Source organism: Notamacropus eugenii, chromosome 2, assembly GCF_028372415.1.
Source record: "Notamacropus eugenii isolate mMacEug1 chromosome 2, mMacEug1.pri_v2, whole genome shotgun sequence".
Classification (NCBI taxonomy): domain Eukaryota; kingdom Metazoa; phylum Chordata; class Mammalia; order Diprotodontia; family Macropodidae; genus Notamacropus; species Notamacropus eugenii.
This window is the reverse complement of record NC_092873.1, coordinates 109,338,444-109,363,996: the sequence shown is the minus strand read 5'-3', so window position 1 is coordinate 109,363,996 and position 25,553 is coordinate 109,338,444. Positions and strand designations below refer to the sequence as shown.

Genomic DNA, 25,553 nt, shown 5'->3' with positions numbered 1-25,553 from the left:
TCAGCGATCTCGTCAGTCTTTGGGGTAGGGAGCAGTGGAGAAATTTCCCCAATTGCCTTAAGTCTCCTTGACCAATATCTCTCTTACCACAGGAGAACATGCCTAAAGGTTGACTTTCTCCCCTTTTGGTCCCTGGGGTAAGTTCTACTCTTTGAATGGAATTTGAAAGCACTTTGAGATGCTGGGGAGTGGGGTGGGGAAGAACTCCAAAGAAATGGAAAATAAAACATTAATTTGGGGGAAGGTTTGTGTTTGCTTTTAAACTTATGGAGCAAAATATTTTGTTGATATTCTTTTTAAAAAATCACTGTCAATTCCTAATGACACCCCTTCAAAAAATTCTCTTTAAACCCTCCCAAAAGTAACCAAAAAGCACAGCTAACTAACCAAGACAAGTCTGGCAATGTCAGACAATGTATGCTCCTTTCTGAACTTAGACTCCACTATCTCTCTGTGGAAGAGCTGGTGGCGTGCCTGATGGTAAGATAGTCCTTTTCATCACAAGTCCCCTACTGTTTAAAAATCATTGTTAGTAATCACTGTCAGGCAGACAATGGAGGCATTGGTCAGGAGGTATTGGACAAAACAAGATAAAACCCAAACCCCACGGTAACCCTCACAATTAAGGAAGGGGTTGGAGGGGATGAAAGGATAGTGTTTGCATGAATTCTACAACCCAGAATCTCTATTTCCCACTTGGCTTTTGGCAATGGATCCCTAGCCTTTAGGATTCACTTCCAAGAAGCTAAGGAGGAGAGAGACACTGAAATCACAGGGATCCGTGAGACCAGCATACACTATCTATGCCTGTGACTGAGGGCTTCCCCCACCTCCTCCGCCTTTCCAAACTGTTTTCAGCTCCCATAAATACAAACATGTGACTCTTCAAGAGCATCTGTAGATAATAACTTCAGGGGGCTTCCTGTTTACATGGTAATACCCATTTCCCAGGCCAAATAAACTCAGAGACAGAAAGCTGAGGTGTTTATTAGCCTAAGTCTCGGCTGGGATTGAGTGAACAGGAAACACCCACTCACACAGAAATATCTGATGATTAAATATTTGGGAGGGAGAGTTGGGGGAGGGGATGGTGGGGTCAACAGCAATGATTGTATTTCTTTCTTCTCTGATCTATGATTTTTAGCAAGAAGGACAGTGGCCATGTTGGATGAAGGCAAAGTCTCTGCTCCCTCTCACCATCTCAAATAGTTTAAACCAGGCCACCCAGCTTTGTTCTTCATTTGCTGAGTGTGTAGTGAGGCTGAAAAAAAGAGAGAGAAAGGGAGAAACAGGAAGGGAGAACCAATGGTCTCCTCTCTTGACAGGCTATAGAACTCAAGGTAAAATAGACTTGGAAATTCACTGAATTTATTAAAATCCTTGAAAAGATAGATAATACAGCATATCACTTCAGAGCATGAGGGAAGCAAAGAAGACAATATATGTAAGCACTCGGTAAACTTGGAAGTCCTACACAAAAAATAAGCTGATTTTAGTACTATTGCCATTATGTGAAGTTCTCATCTTTTTGATGGAATTTAGATGATTATTCTGTGGTTGTAATTCCAATTTCCTAGCTAGCCATCCTATTTCAATGCCTTAAATGGCAGGTCTATCCACTCTAATTCCATGGTTTCATCATAGTTGTAATTAAGGTCTGGATTCCAGTCTGTCAGAGCCAGAAAGGGCCTTGTAATTTACCTATTAGGATCCTATAATATTTAGAGCTGAAAGGAGCCGCAGAAGCAATCTCAATTCAGCCCCCTCTTCTTACAGATAAGGAAACTGAGCTTGAGTGATTTGCCTAGGATCACACCTCTAGTAAAATATCTGAGGGGGGGAAATTGAACTCAGGTCTCCCAGACTCCAAGTCTAAAGGCCCACTATGCCAGAGGATATCAAACAGACCCACAAAACATTTACCACTGGAACCCTTAAATTAGATTAAAATGTAACTGGAATGTTTGACAAAATAAATAAAAATGCAACACAAATAATATTGGTTTGTGGTTTTCTAAGTCAATCTGTAGCCAGCACAGATCGGTTCCTATCTGAATTTGACACTACCACCATATACCATACTATCTCTCCTAAGCTATCTTCTTTTGCAGATGGGGAAATTCAGGTCCAAACAAGTCTGCTGATTTGACCAAGGTCATAAAAAAGTCACTTGGATTGCCCACCAAAAGTCATTTGGAGAGTTAGTGATAAAACCAGGACTCATTATGGGTCTCCATCTTTCCACTTTACCTTGTGGACAGATAAGATTTGTAAAATGGAAAGTAAGGGGAGGTATACTCCATCAGAGGAAAAGTTGAGAACATGAGCAAAATCTAACCTGAAATTGGATCATCCCTTTAAAATGGAATCGTTATTGCTGAAGTAATTCTGACCAGAAGTGTAACAGAGTGTTAGGCTTGTTCTAGGCAGTTTTGTACTTTTTTTTTTTTTTTAACCATTCCCTTAATTCTGGAAACAGGTGATAGGTGTCAGCTGAAGTCTCAAGGGAGGTATCCTAAAATGTTCCTACCCTTAGAAATTCACATTCACATAAATACTTTTCAGAACGTTAGGTCAAAATCTTAAGAAGACAATCCCTTAAAAGGGGACATCTTACTTTTAGCCTGATATGTGTGAAATGGAGCAAATTCTATAGTTTGTCTATACCACAATTTCCTGTGGCCTTCTTTATAGGAGTGTGGTAAGCCGAAAGGAACAGAAAACACGCGGCATAAAGAAAGGTCTCTGAAAAACAGGAGATTCGTGGGCTCAACACTGGTTGGCCTTGTTGACTATTTACTCCGGAGGGGATGGTCATAAAAGGACAGAAACTCAACCGTTTGTGTGTCATGGACTCCTTTGGCACTCTGGTGAAGCCTGCGAACCCCTTCTCAGAATAAGGCTTTTAAATAGTTGAAGTAAATGCTAAATGTCACAATTTAGCGAAAATGGAGATTTTTTTTTCTCATGCAAGTGTGTGGATCCCCTGAAATTTATCTGCAGTTTACTTAGAAGTTGATCCCCTGTTCTAGGAGATCCAAACTCAAGGAGGTATAATCACCAATAGAAACTTTTCTGAGATGGAAGTTTGCTGACCAAACTTTGGTTCATTTCTTAAATTCTGACTGATCTTCATTTTTCAGGGTAAAAAGAAAACAGAGATGGGGAGAGGGGGGACAGAAACAAACACCAAGCTTCCAATTCTTCCTCAGACTCATTGCTGGCATGAGAACCTTCATAAGGGTTAAGGATGCCTCCTACATATGGAGCTAATTCCATGGGTAGCTAGGTGGTGCAATAGAGAGAGTGATGGACATAAAGTAAGGAACGCTTATCTTCCTGAATTCAAATCTGGCTTCAGATACTTACTAGTTGTATAACCCTGGGCAAGTCACTTAATCCTGTTTGCCTCAGTTTCCTCATCTGTAAAATGAGCTAGAGAAGGAAATTGCAAACCACCCTCGTGTATCTGCCAAGAAAACCCCAAAAGGGGTCATGAAGAGGGGGAAAAGACTGAACAATAATAACAAAAATCCATAAGTAGCTCTATATAAGGTAAAAAAGTCAAAGATCATGGGAGTTAGAGCTGGAAGGAGCCTTAGAAATCATCAAATACCACCTCTTCTTTTTTACAGATGAGGAAAGGGAGGCCCAGAGGTCATACAAGTAGTAGGAAACAGCCAGAATTGGAACCCAAGTCTTCTGACTTCAAATCCAGTGCTCATCCTGCTTATACCACAGCAGCCTCTCCTAGTAGATGAAAGGGAAATGAAACTCATGGATAGCTTCTTCTCCCATCTGTCTCCAGGCATGGTGCCAGACAGGAAGATGGTTCCTTCCCAAATTCCTGCTCTCACTGGTTATTCAAGATTTGTACTCTCCTTTGGGCCCCGGCATATTGTAAAGCCATGTGAAAATATTCGACCAAGTGCAGGCAGAGTTAGGGGTAAATACTTGAAAAAGACTAGAAGAGAGGGTGAAGAGAGAAGTCTGAAACACACACGTAACAAAACAAAACAAAAAAAGCCATTTTATTGAAAATTAAATCCAAACATCAAATTAATATTACAATCATGAGAAAAATGCCAAACAATTCAATTTACAGTTGCAACATACAATACAAATAGTCCCTTTGAAGTTAAAAGTAAACTCATCCACAATCGTGATCTGTGGCACAAAGCAGAATTTGTACAATATGTGCACGGAAAAGCGCAACAATTGGGGAAAAATAAAAATAAAAAAGCATGTATTTACATATAATGCTACAAATATTTTTGTTCCATCAGCAACCAAGAATGGTAAAGCATATCCAAAAAATGGAATTTCATTCATAATACCTAAAAGAATTATTGTAAAGTATGGTTTTTGGCTGATATAATTAAACATACTGCACTAATAAGCAAACCGTTATTTGTAAACATGAAGTAAACAAACATCTAAAAATTCTCACAAAGAAAATGTTAAAACGAAATGAATTATATTTAAAAATAACAAATTCAATGTTCAGAAGACTGGTCTTTCTCTTGATAGTTTTCTTGAATGTCTTTGATGTAATGATTGCTTTTGAGAATGTTTTGTGGTCAGTCGAGTTAACCTAGATTCTGGACCGGGCCTTAACAATAGAGATGGAAACGAACTCTTGTGAACCAGCATAGCCTTCACCTCTACTCACTTTTGCTAGGTCTCTAATGGCTTAGTTTCTCTGCACATTTTAAAGGGTGCTGGCCTAATGCAGATGACTAAAGAGCAAATGATAGTTGGTTTGTTGAAAATCTATAGGGACTAGTTAGATGACATTTTGTCCATTTACAAGAAGAATTGCGGCACCTGTTTAGGATCTGTGACATAAGGAAGATTTGTGAGACAACTGGGACAACCGGAGATTTATGTAGGTTAAGCTTTGTTGGTCACTCTATAAACTCTCCGCCAGCATTTCTGCTGCCTACAGGACCGTGCTATTATAGCCCTGAGGGAAAACATGTCTCCTTCAGGCCTGCTCTATCCCAATGGTACTTGATTCCATAGAATTAAACAGGTAGCAAGACTTTTTTCCTCGCTTCCTTGAAACTGAAAATCAAGTACATCTCCCAATGCAAACTCATGGTTCTGTCAAAAATGCACATGCACTAAAGCAGGGAAAAGAGGCTTAAACACAAAAGGCAGAATCTTGTCTAAGAAGTGGGAATTACCCCACCACCACCAAAAAAGAGAAAAAAAAAAGGAAAAAAGAAATGAAGTGCTTGAGTTTTACCAAAGGAAAAAAAAATCTTTTTAAAGTGTTTCTGGGTTGCTGCCTGCAGCCACTATAACAACATTTCAACACAAAAGCATCCCTAAAAAATCACTTAATATGTGTACAGTAATCTTTTAAAAGCCCTTTTCTGCATAAAAAATAACGTACAAATATAGTACCTTTTTTTAATTAAATAGGCTACAGCTGGCACTGGCAGTAACATTTTCCTCTTGATTAATTAACATTGAAATGTGTAACCAGACACTGGCTTTTTTAAGTGCTGCTGAAACCAACACACATACTTTACACCTACAGATAATGGTAGTGGCGTGCTTCAAGCTTCCACAAACCAACAATAAATAGTATCGATTACAGTTTCCATCTGTAAAGGAAAACTTAAGAAATAGGAAAGTAGCTTAAACATCTAAGCATACTTGGTATACAACCTTTAGAAGGCAAAGATTTTTTTTCCTCTCAGTTTCTTTAGGAGCTAGGATGAATGGTGGGAACATGATGTAACCATCACCCAGAGGCCCCACTGCCACTCAGCCTAGGTAGGAATCAAAAGCCCACAAGGTGAGTTTTCACCCGATGTGGAATAACAGGAATGTTTCTGGAGGCTGGGGGCAGTACTGGGGGAGAAAGGCATTTTTGGACACATTTTGCTGGGGGGGCGGGGTTCATGATATTAAACTTATCCTGCAGTTTTGGCTAAGGATAGACTTGATGTCATTACATGACATGGCCTCGCATTATTGTCAAGACTGGTTGCCTTTTGACTGTAAGGGTGGTAAAAGTGCATCCCAAAGGGCAGGTATGGCCTGAATTCCTCTCCAGTGTCGCCCCTAAACACCTTGATTTACTCTTTATAGGAAGAACTACAATTTTAAAGACAGCAGGTCCTAACATGCTGCGTTCCCTCTCAGTCCAGCTACCTGCTGAGACTTGCCCTCTATTCAAGCTAACCTTCCCTTTCAGGACAAAAGATGGCTGAGATCTACTCCTTTAAGTGTAAATGGTGTGGCAGGTTGCCAGGAGCGCCCTGGGCAGAATAGACTCGGTCTCCCCTGATTTCAGGATTGGTAAAGCTGATTGATTAAGAGAACCAGGTACAATTTTGCTTCCCTGGACTGTTGTGTATCCTGATAGATAGAGGTTTTTTATCCACGTATGTGGCTTTAAGGTGACTTGCATCTTCAGTATGAAGCTTGGAGATTGGAGTTTTGCTGAACTCTGAAACCACAGAACATTTTTTTCCCTGCAGTTCAATGATTTACTTGTGCTTGTCTCTTTAATGTGACAAGAATCATTTCCAGTTGAAAGAAGTTAAGAAACCACATCACTCCAGCATTTAATGCTGATGAAGGGCAACATAAGTGATAAAGCTAAAAGGTTGTTTTTTCACTCCCTAACCTTTATTGCTTAAAAAGGCAAACTGTGTTGAAGGTAACCAAAGATCTAATTGAATTAAACACAACACTTCCTTCATACATCATAAAAATATGCTACATCCAAAATACTTGGGGATGAAAGCATTTTAAAAATCACATTATGCCTGGACAAACTGAAATTGCTTAGCAATGTTTCAGGTATGGCTATAGCCCACTGAAGAATTTTGTTATTTAATAAAAAACACTTTTAGAGACCGAAGTCAACATAGCAATACACTAAGAAATGTTTAAAGGGTCCAAATGTCATTAAATAATTATAAATATTTTTTTAAAGTTATATGACCATCCACATCAGCAAGAAACCTCAGATTTTACACATATTCATAATTTAAAAAAAAAAAAGAAAAAAGAAAACAAATAACACACAGCCAAACACAAACACTATCTATACCCTTATGGCTATAAGAACGTATTGCCATTTTCATTTTTTTTTCATAAAAATTAAAGGGTTTGATTTTAGGCATGGGAGGTTCTTTTTGGTTAACTAGAAAAAGGCCAAAAACCCCCACTAAGACTACCTATTCCAATTGGTACCACAAAGAGTAATTTATTTTTTGATGTAGAAAAAAAAATGTGAACCAAAAAAAAAATTTCATTGTTTATTTGCAGCAAGTTAAAGAGAAGTTTGCAACCTCTATTAGGAAAAGCCTAGAGTTGAATGGAAGTTCTCATTCTACCTATATCCTTTATGTGCATCTGTACCAACTTTGTAAGCTGGATTGGAAAATGCACTGGCCGGATTCACTGGTCCAATACCTCATATGGCCTTCACCATGCATGGAGGGTTTGAGAAGTTTCAAGAGCACAGAGGGAGCTGCATTGCTTTTTTCCTCCTAATACCTGGAGTCCACCTCTCTGAATTGGCACAAGAACAAATGATTCATGACAGTCCAAGCAACAGCAACCAAAAAAAAAAAAACCAAACAAACCCAACAACCACCCTTTTTGTTTGTTTGTTGGTATGATGCAAAAGTACAGTTTTAAATAGAAAGAAAATAGTGTAGCTGTTTCAAAAGCGAAGAATGTGCTAGGACTCACGTAATCTGAAACACAACGATGGAGGATACTGCCTGGCCTTTTTCCTCCTAGTATTATGTATCCTTATAACAATGATAACAATGTGACTTAACAGGCACTTTATAGATAGCATATATATACACACACAAGTATGTATATATGTACACATATATACATATAAATATACACATATACATATATACACATGTGTATTGCATTGTGTAGATACATACATATATGTACACACATGGGCATATGCAGTAGGCATGTATGTGGGCATGATACATGTAGTATACATGGGCATGATACACTACATATACGTGCATATACACCACACTCATGTATTTGTGTATACACCACATGCATGTACATGTATGTATGTGCACACGTGTGTGTATATCTATGGTTTTGTTTTGGTATTTTGATTTGTTTTTTTGTTGGGGTGGGGGCTCGCAGGTGCTTGGGCCACTGCCGGAGAAATTTCAGTATGGCCTCCAAACAGACTCATCCATTCTGCCGCTAGAATTCAAAACAGTTGGAGAACTGCTGTGGCTTCCATCAGCGTCAACACCATCATTCTGGTTGGGCAAGTTGGGGTTTATTAGTGTACTGCCATTCGAGGTGGTGGTGCATGGCGGAAGCATTCTGGAAGGAGAGCGGTCTCCCCCTGGCACCATGGGAAACTGGTATGATCCTGATGAAGTGCCATAGTAGAGATATGGAGTGCTGCTGGTCTGGAATGGTCCACTTTGGTTTTGGGAAGAGCCGGGATAGGGTGGTGGCAAGTAGGTGTGGTAGTGAGTGGTTGCTGACATACCGAGGGACATGCCTGAGGTGACGGGCGGTGTGTAAGTGAACGTGGCTGGATAGTGCATTCGTGGGTTGGAGAAGCGGCTCTCAGTGAGGGATGAAATACTTGTGAACTGCCTGGGGTCTGAAAAGGGGCCCAGTTCTGAAGCACCTAAAAATTATAACAAAAGATGGGGGAAAAAAATCTGTAAATATCAATTAAAATTATTCTTTAAGAAAAAAAAAGAACGATATAAACTTACAGTTTCCCTCAAAAAGGAACCATGATTCACAAATACATCTTCAAAAGGACAGGTCACTTTTCAGTCTTACAGCATTTATCAATAAGCTCTTTTCATCTCCCAAAGAAGCCCAAAGCACTTTTATAATAACAACAGAAAAATCCATAAGCCATGTCACAAGAGCAACTTCCAACATGGTTTTCTGAGTTTTCTTCACCCTCTTCTTTCTGGTTGTATTCCAGAAACAGTTAAATGTTTGCTAACAAAAAGCCCATCATCTCCTGCAGCATGGTACAGAAATGAGTAAGTCCAACATTTGTCATTTTGCTATTAAAGGTAAACATGTGGCAGAGCCTCCAAAATGAACTGTGCTGAAATGAAATTTCCCACTATGATCCTATCATCCTTAGTCAACACTCAGTAGTTGGGTTTTTTTAAGTTATTCTTCTCATTTTAAAGTAAATGTAATGTTAAATAAAAATTGCACTGAATCTCAATAAACTTATACACTTTCTTACTTATCAGGGCATAGTACAGAGTTAAGAGTCAGAAAAGACCTGGGTTGAAATCTTGCCTCAGACACTTACTACCCTGGGTTATCATGGGCAATTCATTTAACGTCCCTCTGACTCAGTTTCCTCATTTCTAAAATGGGTATTCATGAAGAGCGAATTAGACAGTATATGTAAAGTGCTTTGCAAATTTTAAAGAATTGTATAGATGTCAGCTGTTATTATGATTGTTATTTTTGTATGGGGACTTCAAGCAAATAACTTCTCTTGAGGCCTCAGTTTCCTCACCTGTAAAAAGAGGCGGCTGACTTTAATTACCTTGGAACCTTTGGTTCCTTCTAATTCGCATATTCAGTGATTCTAGAGAATGTATACCAAACGTGTTGTCTAAGGGATCCTTCTCAGAATTTCCATCAAGAAATTCCCTTAATAATTTGGATAGATCAGTCTGGAGAATGAAGAGCTGAGTGCCTTTGATGGAAGAAATGAAACTGATTAAAGCATTGTATAAATGTTACCCATTAAAATGATTGCTATTGTTTTTGTATGGAGACCTCAGACAAATAACTTCTCTTGAGGCCTCAGTTTCCTCACCTGTAAAATGAGGGAGATGAATTTAATTACCACTATGGTTCCTTTTAACTCTCATATTCTGTGATTCTAGAGAATGTATACCCAATGGGGATGTCTAAGGGATCCTTCTCAGAACTTTCACCAAGAAATTCCCACAATAAACTGGATAGATCAACTTGGAGGGTGAAGAGCTGAGGGACTTTGATCTTACTGAACTTCAAGCCTTGGGTCTGTGAGAAGGGGGCCTGACTTGTGCCAGCTGTAACTATGTCTTTTGTGCTATAATAGATGGACAAGAAAAGTACTCAACTTACACCTCATATAAGAGACAAGTCAAATCCCATCCTGCAGAAATGGCTTCACTTCACATTAACTGGGGATTTGGATTAAGTTTGTGTCCATAATCTGAAGGCAGAAGTTTCTCTCAAAAATTTAACGTTCTTTGACTTCTAAATCTACCATTCAACAGGCAGCACTGGTACCTAACTAACAGAGGAAATCAAAGTTTTAGGCTATTTCATTAAGAAATTAACCTTCTGAACTGGTTAAAAATGACACTAAAAATCCCCAGTGATAATCTTTTAAAATGCATGCTTGTTCTTGTACAGTTAACTCCAGTCCTCCACACTTAAAAGAACTGAAATAAGCCCTCTTAAGGTACAAATGCTTTAACTAAAGGATCGATTTCTTCCAATTTTTTATTTAGCCTCATGTCTGCCTGCTCTATAGCTTTCAGGGACCTGGAAAAGTCTTTATTAATTTTTACAAGTAAGAATTTATCCTTCACTAACTTGTTTTTTCAAATTTCACTCTCTTTCTAGGACAGTCTGAGAATTTCTTATTATGGGAATCAAGATGCTTACAGAGTACTGCTTTGGAGCCATTTGTATGGGCAGCTAGGTGAAGTAATAGATTAAAGTACCAGGACTGAAGTCAGGAAGACTGAGTTGGAATCTAATCCCAGACACTTTGTGACAGCTTTGTGACCTTGCCTGCCTCAGTTCCTTATTTGTAAAATGAACTGGAAAAGAAAATGTCAAACCACTCAGTATCTTTGTCAAGAAAATGCCAAACAGGGTCTCAGAAGAGTTGGACACAACTGAACAACAAGAAAAACTCACTGAAGGCAGGTACTGTTTGGTATTTATATCCCAAATACCAAGCTCAATGCCTTTCACATAGCAGATGCTTAATAAATACTTGTTGGATTGAACCGCATGTGTTTAAAGAGGCTTGGGTTGTATCAGAAAATGGCGGTACCATGCTCTATAACCTGAATCTGGACTTGTGAAGCATAAACATAAAAAACCTCACCTTTCTCTCACATTAAGCAAATCAAGTAGATTAGCAGGGTCAGTTAATTAATTAACCCCGATGGTCGGCCCCTCTCTATTGATTGGTAGTGGAGGGCTATAGGCAGAAGTCAAACGCATCAGAGCTCCAAAGAGCAAAGACAGGAGGGCAGAACTGGCCACGGTGAGAGAAATACCCACACCGTCTCACTCTTACTACCCACTCCAAGCAAAACTCCAGGCCCACAGGCCAAGGATTAAAAATGGCAGACAACTTATGCAATCAGAAGCACATACCCTCAGGATGACAAACCAGTTCTGGCTCAGTTAGATCCCCCTGAACTGACTCCAGATTCCCTCACTCTGTTGGTCCTACATGTGCCCCTTCCTTTAACACATAGCACCATGAAAAGGGAGGTTAAAAGCTCAAGAGAAAGTAGCGAATGCTCCTGAGGTGACTTGTTCAAGATGTTCAATGGACACCCAGAGGCAGAGATGGGAGTATAGAGGGGTTGAAGAGGATTTTGTTCATGCTTCCTCACCCCCAGCCCCCACCCCTCCACCCCCAGGCTTATGTATAAGGTTGCACAACACAAGCAATGAATGTAAACCACAGTTGCTGTGAAGCCAAAATATTTTTGTCTCAAAGTATGTAGGTGAACTGAACTTGTAGCTGGCTCAGTCTAGAGTTTTAGGCAGACTCCTGAATACATCAAGTTCAATGCTTAGATCATGTAAGAGAAGCCTGAACAGCATTAGCAATTTAAAAAAGAAATGAAGTCCCATTCATAATGTCAATGTCTTCCCCACTGGGCCGCAGAGTTCACATAAGATAGACTGTTTAAAGCAGAGAATACTCCTCTTGTGTGTTTGTATTTAAAATACTGTAGTAATAATTAAAATTCCATGTGGTTTCATTTATTTTGATGCAGAAGCCTCATTAAAGCTCCATACTTGGGACTTTGCCAGTAAGTTCTAAGATGGTTTTGAATTCCCATTTTTCCCCCTTCCTTTCCTCCCTCCCTTCTTTTACCTGTTGCCATTTTTCTGATGTTTTTACAACCCATCACATGCCAGGGTCACTGTGCCTTTTGGTTTATGGATGCCAGCTAATGCCAGTTGACATTCATTTTTCAATTAATGAGCTCTGGTTGTGGTTTATGGAAAACAATGCAACAAATTTCCGCCAGGTTTACGGCACTTTGGCCAATCACTTCCAGTTATTACAGACTGTAATGTCCCGAGGATTAACTCCTTCTGGGCACAGCAACTTGATGTGGACTTTAAAAGGATTATGGGATAATTTTATAACTTACAAACAATGCAATTTGCTGGAATTTGCTTAGTCATTTTAACTTATTGGTACGTTACCAAAGAAATGTTTCCTAAACTTTTGCATATGTCTTCTGTGTGAGGAAGTTTTAACAACTTTCCAAAGTGCAACCTGAGATCATTTAAAATAATCTGTTGCAGGGGGAAAAATCCAACCCTTGAGGTGCACAGTATGCTTTAAAAAAATGCAAAGGCTTTCTGAGCCTTCCGTTTATGTATGATAATTACCGCAGAAGCAGATACTTTAATTACATTTTCCTTTATTGAATACGTCTGTCTCTGTACTTTCAATCACTGTGTTTTTCATCTGAACTCCCAGGCTTCAGCCCCCTTCTTGGACTACTTGGCCACTGTATTTTGACTCATGCCCCTAATCCTTTAGAGCTATTGTTTCGTTGTTGATTTTGTTTGTTTTTTTAAGCTACCCTGTGCTAAAATTCAATTTGCCATCATATCAGCAAAAGTGAAATAAGAATGTTTTCCACTTATTTAACAAAAGCCCCTAAGAAGATGGCCCTGGGGGTCCTGGGGAGTGTCATGCCACCAATCCTTTTCTCCCCCTTTATGGCTTCCTAAACCAGAGCTCAGATAAGCTTGAGGACTATGACCAAGAACCTCAACCGAGGCAGACTTAGAACACATAGGTTTTAAGTATGTTGCTTACTCCTCAAGCTATCATTCATAACAATAATTAATACTCACTTATATTTATATGGCACTTTGAGAGCTTCCTTTGGTGTAATGGATAGAAGGCTTCATGTCTTGCTTCTGATGTATACTGACTGAATTACTACAGCTGCTGGGGCCTTCCCCTTTCATACTGCCTTTCCTTCTGCTCTGTCTATATCTTCTATAAACCTACATATTTACTTGTTGCTTCCCCCATTAAAAATCACATTCCTTGAGGGCAGGATGTTTTTTGCCTTTCTTTGAATCCCCAAAGCTTAGAGTGGTGCTGGGCACACAGTAGGAGCTCAGCAAATGCTTGTTGACTGACTGACCTCAAAACTTCTTGGTGCCCCAGACAATTTTCTAAGACTTTAAAGATGAGCTGTCTGTTTGTACCAGTTGAGAGAGACTCCTCACTCAGAGCAAAATCATTCAACCTGAAGAAATCAGTGTTCGATGAACATTTGCAAGGCAGCTGCAGTATTAGGCACTGAGCGAGGCTCCGTTATACAAAAAGAAAAATCAAAACCAGTCCCTGCTCTCAAGACGCTTACATCCCACCTGGAGAAGGGACTATCCTAGTGTACTCTAAAATTTGCTTTTGCCACAATTAACATTGTGAAATAGGGAGTGCAAGTATTGTATCAGTTCCCTGGGAACACCTTCAAAGGAGCAAGTGCATCCCATAAAAGTAGATCCTGATGTCATTGTTTTCCCTCAAAGGCTTTCTTGCAAACACAATCAGTAGGGCGCTTCTGGACAAGGGGAGTGGTTCAGGTGTTTCAGGGGGTACCGGAGGAGAGGTATCATCTCATTTCAAAGGCCAGTTGGCAAGATTACAAAGGACAGTGATGTCACTTACAAAGGCCCTTTGGCCACCATACAAAGGATAGCTGATGTCAGTTAAAAAGGAGAGTTGGTAGAGTTTTGTTCAAATGGGATTGTGTTTGTTGTATATTCTTCCTGAATGTATTTGCTTTAAAAAAAATCTGTTACCTTATAAAGCTATTGTTTACCTAAATGCAATTCACTGACTTGAGCTTTCCCAGTGCCTAATATATGCCCCAATCATAAGCTGAACACCTTGGGGAGCTCACAAAGTTTTCTCAAGCCACATCCTACGCTAACAATGAGCTAACTCTGGTCTGTCCAGGCTAGCTGAGTTGCTTAGGACAGTGAGCAAGGTTGAGGGTCTGACATTTCCTAAGGGTATCTGGCTTCATGGAAGCCTATTATTCCCAAGTCATCCCAAGCACTCCTCAATCTTAGTGCTTTCCCTCTGAGGATATTCCCCAGTTTATACTACATATAGGCTTTTCTTGTACATAGTTATTTTAATGTCGTGTCCTTCATTAGACTGTGAGCAAAGACCATCTTGCTTTTTCTATTTGCATCATCCCCAGTGCTTAGTAGACAGTAAGGGCTTAATAAATGGGTTTTTCCATTGTATTCCAATCCATGGGAAGCAGCAGGTAGGAAGTAGTACAGTGGGAGACAGAAAGTAAAGAAAATTCAAGGGAAGTGATAGAAAATCTTCAGGCTCCAACACTATTTGCTGTCTATGCCAACCACTTTGCATTTACCAATCTTTTATTACAGATTTGTCCTGTCTATCTAACTAGATTATAAACACCTTGATAGGTCTGTGTTTTGTACTTTTTTGTCTCTTCCACCATGACCTGGAACAGGGTTAGCCACATAGGAGGTTCTCAATAAAAAAAGACTTGAGTGGAAAACAGAAAGGAGATCTGTAGAATGAAAATGCTGGAAGTTTCCAATGAGTAGCAGCACATGGCCTTATTGGCATTTGAAATTGGGGCTGTCAGCTTAGTGTCTGTGTCACCACTTCTTGACTACCAGCACCCCACCATTCTTGTCCTCATTTCTCATTCCCAATGAGATACACACACACACACACACACACACACACACACACACACACTTTTTTGACTGAGGAGGTAGGTGGAGGAAAAAAAGGAAAAGACAAGAAACAAAACAAAACAAAAAAACTTCTCTTTTCCTGATAAGTTACAGAAATTGCTGTATCCTTTACCTCCATGAGGTGCTAACTTCAAAGCTTCACCGGGACCTTTTAAATGGCAGGAGTTAATGGATGAACTAAACTCAAATGAAGCCCGAACACTTTTTATTAACCTCTTTGCAGCATTTATAGAGGTAGTGTGTTGTACTGGAAAGAGAACCAAGTATTGAATCCAGAAAGACCTGGGTTCACATTTTGCCAGTGACTCTATCCTGGCTGCATGACTATAGGCAAGTCACTTATCCTCTTAGTGATTTAGGCACCTCTCTATCAGTTGCAGGGATAGTACCAACTTGTATTAGTGGAGAGCATTTCCTTATCCAAGAATTCTCTAAATCAGTTGAAATCACAGGTCCTGTCCCTATTCTCATCAGAGTATTGACACTATTTCAGCATCAACTACAGTGAGACATTCCCAGATCTTTTCTGCCTGAAGAAAAAGTGTAGGTCCTTTGCACCTCCTTACAGTATTGTAGGTTTTGAAACATTTGTTAATACATTTTGTTTGGATACAATAGACAATTCTCAACAAATACCCAAATTCCTCTACAAAGTTTAGCATCCTCTTCCCCCAAATAACTGAACTATTGTTAACAGAAAGAAGGCAGGTCCTTTCATTTTGACAATGTGATATTGATATTAACCATGGTTTTTAGCTAGGGATTTGTTGCCTCTCAGTGTTGGCTTTGTTATTTCTACAATAGTTTGGCTCTCTTTTCTTCCCCTTACACACCAGTCTCTTCCCACTACTTTTCACAGAACCACCACAGAATTTTCAAAAGGTGTGAGGCATCTTAGACATTATCTGGTTCAATCCTCTTATATTACAGGTGAGGCCCAGAAAAAGATCCTCTTCTGTGGCTGGAATGAAGCAAATACTAGGATTATATGTTGAAAAATTCCTGGTAAGGGTCATTGAACAGCATCCACAGGGTCTGTCCTGTTGGTTACTTCAGAGGCCCAGTTTGCAAAAGTACATTATGAATAGAGAGAAAAATTCTTCCACTCATATGTTGTGAGCAGAGTCCTTGGTGAAACTTATCATGCTAATAAATGTGACTTATCATTATTATTCAATCCTCTGTCAACTTAAAATCAAAACTTCCCCCTCCCTCCACCAATGTGGAGGGAAATCCAAATTTCACAAGTCAAAGTAAGGTAACAGACACTTCAGTCAAGAAAGGAGGGCTAAAACCAAGTACTTCTGGGACATTCAGAAATCCCTTTATTAACTGGCTGTCTTCCACCAATCCAGCCAAATGTGCCATTCCTGGATACCAGGAGTCCTCCACTCCAGTGAGGGAAGTCTTTATAACATTCATCACATATACAGTGTGGAAATTCATCATGGACATTTTGCTTATGTATGTTCCTTTGTCTAGCAAAGAAGGGAGAACATTACAAACCAAGTTTGTAAGATGAGAATGAGCATGGCATATGTTGGTCTTTTCACTTATTTTTCCTACTCTTCCTCACTATCATGAAAAAAGATATTACCAATAAGATAAACTAATCAACAAACATTTCTTAAGCACCTACTAGATACACTGTGCTAAGGACTAGGGACAAGACTACAAATGTGAGATGACTTGTCCACAAGGAGCTCACTTGAATCAGGTCTCCTCCTCCTCTAACACCCTATTATTTTCTCTTTTGATCCTACTTTATCATCTCTGGTCTTATCAAGGATGTGAGGGTCTTTGATGATCTAGTTAATTCTAAGTCATCCCACAGCATACATCTGGAGAAAGGTAGGGGAGAGCGTTAATAATAATAACTGACATTTACTTGACACTTTAAAGTTTGCAAAGCATTTGACACGTGTTACTTCATTTGAGGCTCACAACAACTCAATGAGGTCATTATCATTATATCTCATTATAATTTCCATTTTACAGGAAAACCTTCCCTGATTCCCCCAGCTATCAGTTTATTGCCTTGTATTGAGTATATATTCAGCCCTCCCTCACTCAAATCAAAGTCAACTGCAAGTCATGTCATCATCTTGACGTCATGGTTCTCTTGGAGAACAAAGGACAAACACAACAATTTTGAATATGCTTATATTTACATACATTGTGCTCCCTAAGAGAATATAATCTCCTTGAGGGCAGAGACTTAATCATTTGTCTTCGTATCCCCAATCAAGTCAACAAGCTTTTAGTAAGCAACTACTTGTGCCAGGCACTGTGCTAAATGTGGAAGATATAAAGAAAGGGGGAGGGGGACCCAGTCCTTGCTCTCAAGAAGCTGACTGTTTAATGGAGGAAATGACATGCAAACAACTATACACAAACAATCAGAAAGACAGAAGAAAACGAAAATAATCTCAGAGGGAAAGTACTAAGATTAAGGAGGAGAGGGAAAAGCTTCTTTTAGAAAATGAGACTTTAGCTCTTGGCGTGGCTCCTGGCACAGAACCAGTACCTAATAAATCTTTGTTCATTGATCCATTTGATAAGGAAATTGAATCTCAAGGAGGTGAAATGATTTGCCCAAGGTCACATAGCTATTAGGTGTTAAAGTCTGGCTATGCTGGGCTACACCTGAAGTTGTCCTTAACAAAAAGGAGGACCACCAAAAGGGGAGTTTTGAAGCAATTACTAAAGCAAACAAAAGTCACGAAAAGTTGGATTAACAGACCCTGCATTTTTTCAAAAGAGAAAAAAATCTGCCTCAACTATCCAGTATAAATATTTGTTTCCAGTGCCGTCATGAATTGTACTTTTCCACTGCTTACTCGCAAATTCTGAAAGACCATCTGATCCTACAGTTAAGAAAGTATGTTAGACTGGGGGAAAGAAAAAAAAAACCCTTGGCAATTTTCAGTAACTTCAACCTTTCCTTAAACCCACCCAAACTTTCTCGGAGGACCCTGTTGGAATAATATATTTCCTTTTTGAGGAGAAAGAGGGAGGAATAGGGTCTGTTGGGTAAGAGGGGTGTAGAGAAAGAAAGACAGGGAGGGGGGGTGGTAGAAGAGAAAAGTGAGTAACCCTCTCTGGTGCTTGATTAAGAACTTTTAAAAAGCTGGGAAGGGTCGATAGTCTTTGAAACCAGATCTACTGTAGGACGGAAGCCAGCACCCAGGACACCGTGTCTTTCAGGAGAGGCCACACACAGTGCCACTGTAGTCATATGACTGCTCTGTCACATCCTGAAGTCATTTCCAGTCCACGCACAAGTTTGTCCTCCCATTTAGAGAGGATCGGATATATTGGGAACGCACATATGGAAGCACTTTCAGGGAATCAGTTTCCATGAAATTCATAATGAGCCAAGTGGCTTCAGATGTGGTTGCATTTCTCAGATTAGCCAAACGAAAGAAGAAAAAGAAAGAAAGAAAAAAGAAAGGAAAAGAAAAAGAAAGGAAAAAGGGGGGGGAAAGAGACAAATCCACCATTTCAGACCTTATTTATGTTTCAGAAAAATTAAAAACCACTAATGACTTATAGCTACCAAAACAGAACAAGAGAAAGTGAGAGAGATAGAGACAGAGAGACAGAGAGAAGTAAAGAGAGACAGAGAGAAGTAAAGAGAGACAGAGAGAAGTAAAGAGAGAAAGAGAGAAGAGGTAAATGAGAGTCCTTTGCTAAAAATAGCAGCTTTAATATCGGTAATCTTATCATACATCAGGAGGAAGCCTTCTTGTCATAGCATCTGCCTACAGTGGCATAATTAACTCTTTCTGAAGTCCTAGTAGGAAGAAAAAAAAATGAAGGGAGGCCAAAAGTAAAACAGGGGAAATGGAAGATAGAGAACTGTCTCTTATTTGATAACATGTGTGGTACATTAAGATTGTTTTCAAAATTGCGACTTAATGATAAATTGTTGCTAGAGTAAATCTCTCAAGCAGGGCTGTATTCAGACAGGACAGCCTGAGATTTCCCTGTGGTCCATGTTGGCTGTAAATGGGGACTATATTAAATGCTGAAATTTATGAGCTGGTTGAGATGCTATAGATGACACACGGAAGCTTGGCTGATAACAAGGTGTGCATGGACATGGTTCCAACAGCAGTTTGGAAAAGGATGAGACCTATCCTGAGCACCATGGGCAGAATTGTCTTGACTTATTGGGGCATGGAGATGATGGGGGTGGGGGGTGGGGAGAGGAAAAAGGGAAATATGATTGTCATTGTTCAGTAAGGAAGTGTAATAAAAAGGACAAAGAACAGCCCTCAGAGTCCCATCTCTGACACACGTTGCCTGTGTCATCTTGGGCAAGTCACTTAACCTCTTGATGTCCCTGGTAACTGTCTATGACTCTAAGTCTTAGAACAGTTGCTGATGGGCATGGATGTACGGAGTTTCCTCCCTGGGCATTCTTTATACCAATAAAAATCACAGGGCCAGACCAAAACAAGAATTGCTTAATCAACCAAACTCTGAATCATAGGACCACAGAACCTTAAGTCTGGAAGAACTCTGAAAATTACTTAGTCCAACCCTCTTAATTTAATGGTGAAGATACTGAGTACCAGGGAAGTGACTTGTCCAAGGTCACACAGATTTCCAACCACTTAATGTTTATAACCTATTTAATCCTGCTAGAGGAAAGAGCAGCTAATGAAAACAACCAGGGATAATATCTTATGCCCTGATGGTGCATACGAGTTTCTAATTCACTTTCAGATATATCTTATTTAATTCTTACAACATGAAGCAGACTAATGGGGTGTCATTCCCAATTTATAGATCATAGCAGTATAGATTTAGTGCTGGAGAGGAAACTGAATTATCCAGAATTTAAGAGATTTGGCCAAGGTCAAATAACTATTAAGAGCACAGCAGGGACTAGAATTCAAGTTTTCTGACCCTTAATCAGAATTTTCCATCATAACATAATGTAGTTTAGCAGGCTATATACTGTGATCTTGAGCATTCAGTTGTGGAGTTTTGATCCCGGCTTTGTCATTAATTTTCTGACTCATCAAGGGTAAAATTCTGTTCCTTAACCTGTCTCAACCTTTTGAGTAATATGGGATAATTCTAAGGAGATGATAAAATCACTTTGTTAAAAGGAATGCTTCAGTAGGTTTCTATTGACCCAATCTGAACTAATAAAGCCAAGGAAGCGGCATCTACTTGGCAAAATGGTTAGAGTGCTAAGCCTTGAGTCAGGAAGACCTGAGTTCAAATCTGGCCTCAGACAATGACTACCTGTGTGACCTCTGGGCAAGTCACTTAATCCTGTTTGCCTCAGTTTTCTCATCTAGTAAATGTGTTGGAGAAGAAAATCGCAAACCAATCCCGTATCTTTTCCAAGAAAACCCCAAATAGGGTCACAAAAAGTTGGACATGACTGAAAGGACTGGACAAAGAAGTGAATGAAGAAATAGGAAGAGAATTAGTACCTGGTAATTTTTAGCCATCCTCTGCATCTATACAAAATCTAACTCTTCTATGGGAGAAAGCTACTGTATACCATGGCCTACAATGAGCCAAGATTTCTTGACTCCAAACAGATGTCTTGTCATAGTGGGAAGGGGAAATTTAAGGTAATAAATAATGACAAAAATTCAGCACTGCCTTGAATTACATAAAAACTTTTTTCAATTAACAAGCATTTATTTTTTCCTCCCTCTTCTTTCTTCTTTTGAAAAAAAGAAAAGAAAAACTAAACTCATAACAAATACGCATTTTTGTTTTGCTGCTGTTCAGCTGTTTCAGTTGTGTCTGACTCTATGACCCCATTTGGGGTTTTCTTGGCAAAGACAATGAAATGGTTTGCCATTTCCTCTTCTAGCTCATTTTACAGATGAGGAAACTGAGGCAAATAGGATTAAGCGACTTGTGCAGTGTCACACAATGTCACATTGGTCACAGCACTAGATGAGTCTGCCTGAACCCAGGCCCAGCACTCTATCCACTATATCACCTAGTTACTTTCAAAAAAAAGTTACCATTCTAGACTGCTTATGTGGGAATCATAATTCTCTCTGTTTGGAAATAATTCAATTATAGTCAAATACCATGGTCTAGCATAAAGCAAATCCAGTAGGGAAGTCTATAAAAAAGGAGAAGTCATAGACCCAAACCTAACTAGATCTAGTCTCTTGTATCCCATACCCCATATTCTGCCCATTCTCTCCCCCACTCCAAGCTTTTGGACAATGGGCCTAGTACCTCAATGCTGTCAAGGAACTCTGAGGCTATCCCTGGGCTATTCTGGACTCACAGCAAAGCTACCCAGATTGCCCAAGAGGTATTCCAAACTCCAAGTAGATGGTAGGGGCAAACGATTTTATTAAGACTCCCCAAGTTCATTCCAATAGAATTGGTTTGACTCAATCCAAATTAATCTAGAAGGTAAAACAAAGAATTTAGCTAGAATGGAATCTCCTTCAATGTCAAGATTATTTCTTTTTCTCTTCTTTCTCTCTACAGCCAGGTATATCCACTTTAGCTACTTATATCAAGGCCCTGTGCTTGGCTCCTATCCCAGCAATGAGTATAAAGGAGGCTCTCTGGCTGAGCAGAAAGTTATTTCACTATTAAGACTTTTTTGCTGCTGGTGCATAATGGTGCCTTAGCCTCACTCCTCGCCTCAGTTCCAACACTGTTTTATTTTCTAGTTCCTGTGGTTGTCTATGGCCCTGACTTCCAATCTAGTCTTTTACAAAGTGTTAGGCCTCACCTTCTGCTTTCTACTGCTGAAGAGATTCCCCAAAGAAAAAAAAAGTGGGGGAGAGGGGGAAGGAGGAATCTGGGGTTCAAATCCCACTTAGGATCCTTACTAGATGCATGTCCTTGGGCAAATCTCTTAACCTACCTGGGCCTCAGTTCTTTCATCTGTAAAATGAGAATCAGGTGGCTTCTGAGACCCGCTTCTACCTCTACATTTATGATTCCATCCTTTAGGTTTCTATCTACAGTGTGATGTGAAAATAATGTTGGACATAGAGTCAGAAATCTTGGACTCTAATTAATAGTGTGACCATGCACAAGTAAACTTCAGTTTCTTGATTTGTAAAATGGGGATAATAGGATAATATGATCTTCACTGGGTTGTAGGGAGGAAATTTTATAAATCTTAAAGAACTATAGAAATCTGTTTTTATTGTAGGTTAGTCTATACAGTGACATATAGTGTAGGTACACACACACACACACACACACACACACACACACACATACATTTATTGCACTTAAGATCTGAATCAACTTGCCTTTACAGTCTCATTTTCACTTTTCCCCTTTGTATACATATATTCCAACCAAATTGTACTATTCATTATTTCCCACATATGTTCTTATGCCTCTCTACCTTTGTCCTTTACTGATCTTTCTGCCTACAATGCTTTCTGCTTCTATTTCTGTTCAACAAAATCCTATCTTTCCTTAGAGGCCCAACTCAAATACCACCTTTCCTATGAAGTCTTCTGTGATATCCTTCCCCTCAGCTAGAAGAAATTTCTCCCCTCTATGAACTTGAAAAGCATTTTGTACCTTGCTTATGGCATTTATCTCATTGTACCTTATATTACAATTATTTTTAAGTCCTTTTTTTTCTTTTTGAGGCAATCAAAGTTAAGTGACTTGCCCAGAGTTACATAGCTAGTAAGTGTTGGAGGCCTTATTTGAACTCAGGTCCTCCTGTCTCCAGGGCTGGGTGCTCTATCCACCTAGCTACCCTTACAGTTATTTTTAAAATAAAATGAAATGTCTATTGCAAATATTAAAGTGCTCTATAAATGTCAGTACTTTTGTGCACATACTTCATTTCCCTTATTAGATTTTAAATTACTTGAGAGCAAAGCCATATTATTTATTTTCCCCCTCAGTACTTAGTACAATACAAGTTATGGATAAATGATTACTGAATCAGTGAATAAGTATGTGCCTAATTTGATCTGTTGCCCTATCTGAAGTTCCTAATCCAGAGTTCCTCTGACTCTTGTCTGCTTGTCTTATTTCAGCCCAGAACCTCTGGTAGTTGTACTAGCCCTGAAGTCTAGTCTCTTCCCCATAGTCACTCTGACCCAGAGCCATAACTAGGGGAGGGTGACCAGGGTGCTAAAATTTAGTAAGTGCCAATAGGACTTGCAGTGGCTTTGTGGTAGGGCAAAGACTTGTATGTCACAACTATGAAATGGTATCCTAAGGGATCTGCCCAATCACCATCAGAAAATTGAATTGCCCCATGCACTAAAACTGCTAGCTACATCTCTGCTGTGACTACTGGCCTCAGAATAAATCCCAAGTTATCTTCCCAGACTTCCTTTGGCTCTCCTCATTCCAGTTTTGTGCCCTGCTTCCAATACCTAATGCTATCACCATTCTTATCACTGACAATAACAATTACTTAAGATATGAATAATAGTGTCTTTGCATTTTTAACCTTTGAAAGGAAAGTGTTTCATGTAGCTTCACAACCACAAAAGGAGACTGAAGCAAAGAAAAGTTAAATGACCTTTTCTAAGACACAAAGCTAATTAGAGGCAAATCTGGGACTAGAATTCAAGATTCTGGAAATCTAACATGTTCTTTCCTCTAGACTTGACTCATCAGCTTCTTTTCTCTAGACTGATAGAGGAAAGGATCATCTTTCCTAGAAAATAAGGGATATTCCAACAAGAAAAATAAGATGACTTAGGTAAGCTTTCAAGCACTAATTTAATATTTTTAAAAGATATAATAAATCAGGAACCTGGTCCTCTTTAACATTGGAGAGCTTTCCAGTTAAAATGGGTTTTGAGTTTCTTGGTTGTTGTTATTTGTTTGGTTTTCCCTTTTCTTTTCATTTAATGTTTAAACTTGCTAGGAAAATTACTAGAACTGCAATTTAGGCTCATTTGTAAGAAAGTTTTCTTTCCCTTTGTTGCTAGGATTTAAGCTCAAAATGCTATAAAGTCCTTAAAAATATTTAAACTTGCTAGGAAAATACTAGAAATGAAATTTGCATTCATTTGTGAAAAGTTTTCTTTCTCTTTGTTGCTAGGATTTAGCCTAAAATCATGTTAGAAAGTCTTAATGCAACCCTGAGACAATGTTCTTTATGTAACTTCCGTCTCCAAATGCAGAGTGCTGATTCGTTCCTCTGACAGTCTAAGTTTTTTCCACTCATGCTCAGCATGGAGAATTAACTCAAAACTTCTGCATGCAAAAAAAAAAAAGTCTCTTTTTGGGGTTTGATTTGGCTTCATTTTCAAAGAGTTGTTTGTATATTTTAGAATATGTAGAATTTCTCTTTGATTGAAACCTCTCTTTTAACAATGGACAAGGGATGATTTCTCTTCTGAGTGGCTTAAACAAAAACAAACTCTTGGAGCCTTGTTCTCGAAGTGTTGTTTTTTTTTTTTTGAGAGAAATCAAACCCTACAGATTGTTAAGCATTTGGCAAAAACCTTCAAACAGCCAAACCCAAATAGTGAAATTCTCCTTGTTACAACAGATAAACAAATGATCTAGTATGGGGTAAAAAAAAAAACCACCCCCATCAACACACACACACACACACACACACACACACACACACACACACACACACACACACATATTCCACCATTCTTTCTCACTCCCCCTACCCATCCCCACTCACCATTTCTACTAAAGGGCTTAATCTTTAATGTTTATTTCCAGTGCTAAAGTAGCATACTTGCCACAAATGGACATTTTCAACATCTGTTTGTGGTTGTTTCCAGGGCCCTTGTATTTCTCTGGGACATGAAGCCCTCTGTCTCCAGAGCATAAACAGACACACCTAATTGTGTATTAAGGTGTCTGAAAACAGCTACTTGTTTTGGAGACAAAAAAAAAAAAGGAAGGAAGAAAGAAAGAAAGAAAACATGAAAGAGACCACAGTGCTGAAGTCTGCTCTTGGCAAAAGAGAAAACATGGTCTACTGGTGTATTTTATGAACATGGTACCAGCACCTTAAACTAGGCTATGGGACAAGATACACAGTGGTAGCTCCTCAAATAGTGGAAAAAAAGATTCTGCCTGCCAACATGACAAAAACTAAGCAATTATTTTTCTCCCTCAATTTTTTTTCAATGAACTTCAAATGACAAAATCATAGACCCTTGGAATTGGAAGGGATCTTGGTAGCCATCAAATCCAAACCACATGTGAATAAACATCTACACTACAATATCTCTAACAAGTGAATATCAGTTTTCCTCAAAGACCTCCAATAAGAACCAATTAGTTTCTAAGTTCCTTGAGGGCAGGGACCTCTTTTTATATCCCCAGAGCTTACCACAGTACGTGGCAGGTAAGAGGCACTCAATCTTATTGACTGTTCATTGATTAACTCATGGGGCAGTCTATTCCACTTTTATAAAGCTTAAAATGTAGGGAAGTTTTTCCTTGTTACTTTCTTTTCGTCATACCCAATTCTTTGTGAACCTGTTGGGGGTTTTCTTAGCTAAGAAAAGCTCATTTTACAGATGATAAAA

General features: G+C 39.2%; 1 protein-coding gene across 2 annotated transcripts in view; it reads right to left on the bottom strand.

Annotated features, from left to right (window-relative positions):
• Positions 1–4,004: 4,004 nt before the first annotated feature.
• The window catches only part of RUNX2 (RUNX family transcription factor 2), a 172,755-nt gene continuing 151,206 nt past the window's right edge, over positions 4,005–25,553 (bottom strand). For both annotated transcript variants that reach the window (XM_072642321.1, XM_072642322.1), the window contains one exon: positions 4,005–8,662. In XM_072642321.1, the coding sequence (XP_072498422.1) occupies positions 8,184–8,662 (479 nt within the window). In that variant the 3' untranslated portion in view covers positions 4,005–8,183. The remainder of the gene's footprint in view (positions 8,663–25,553) is intronic.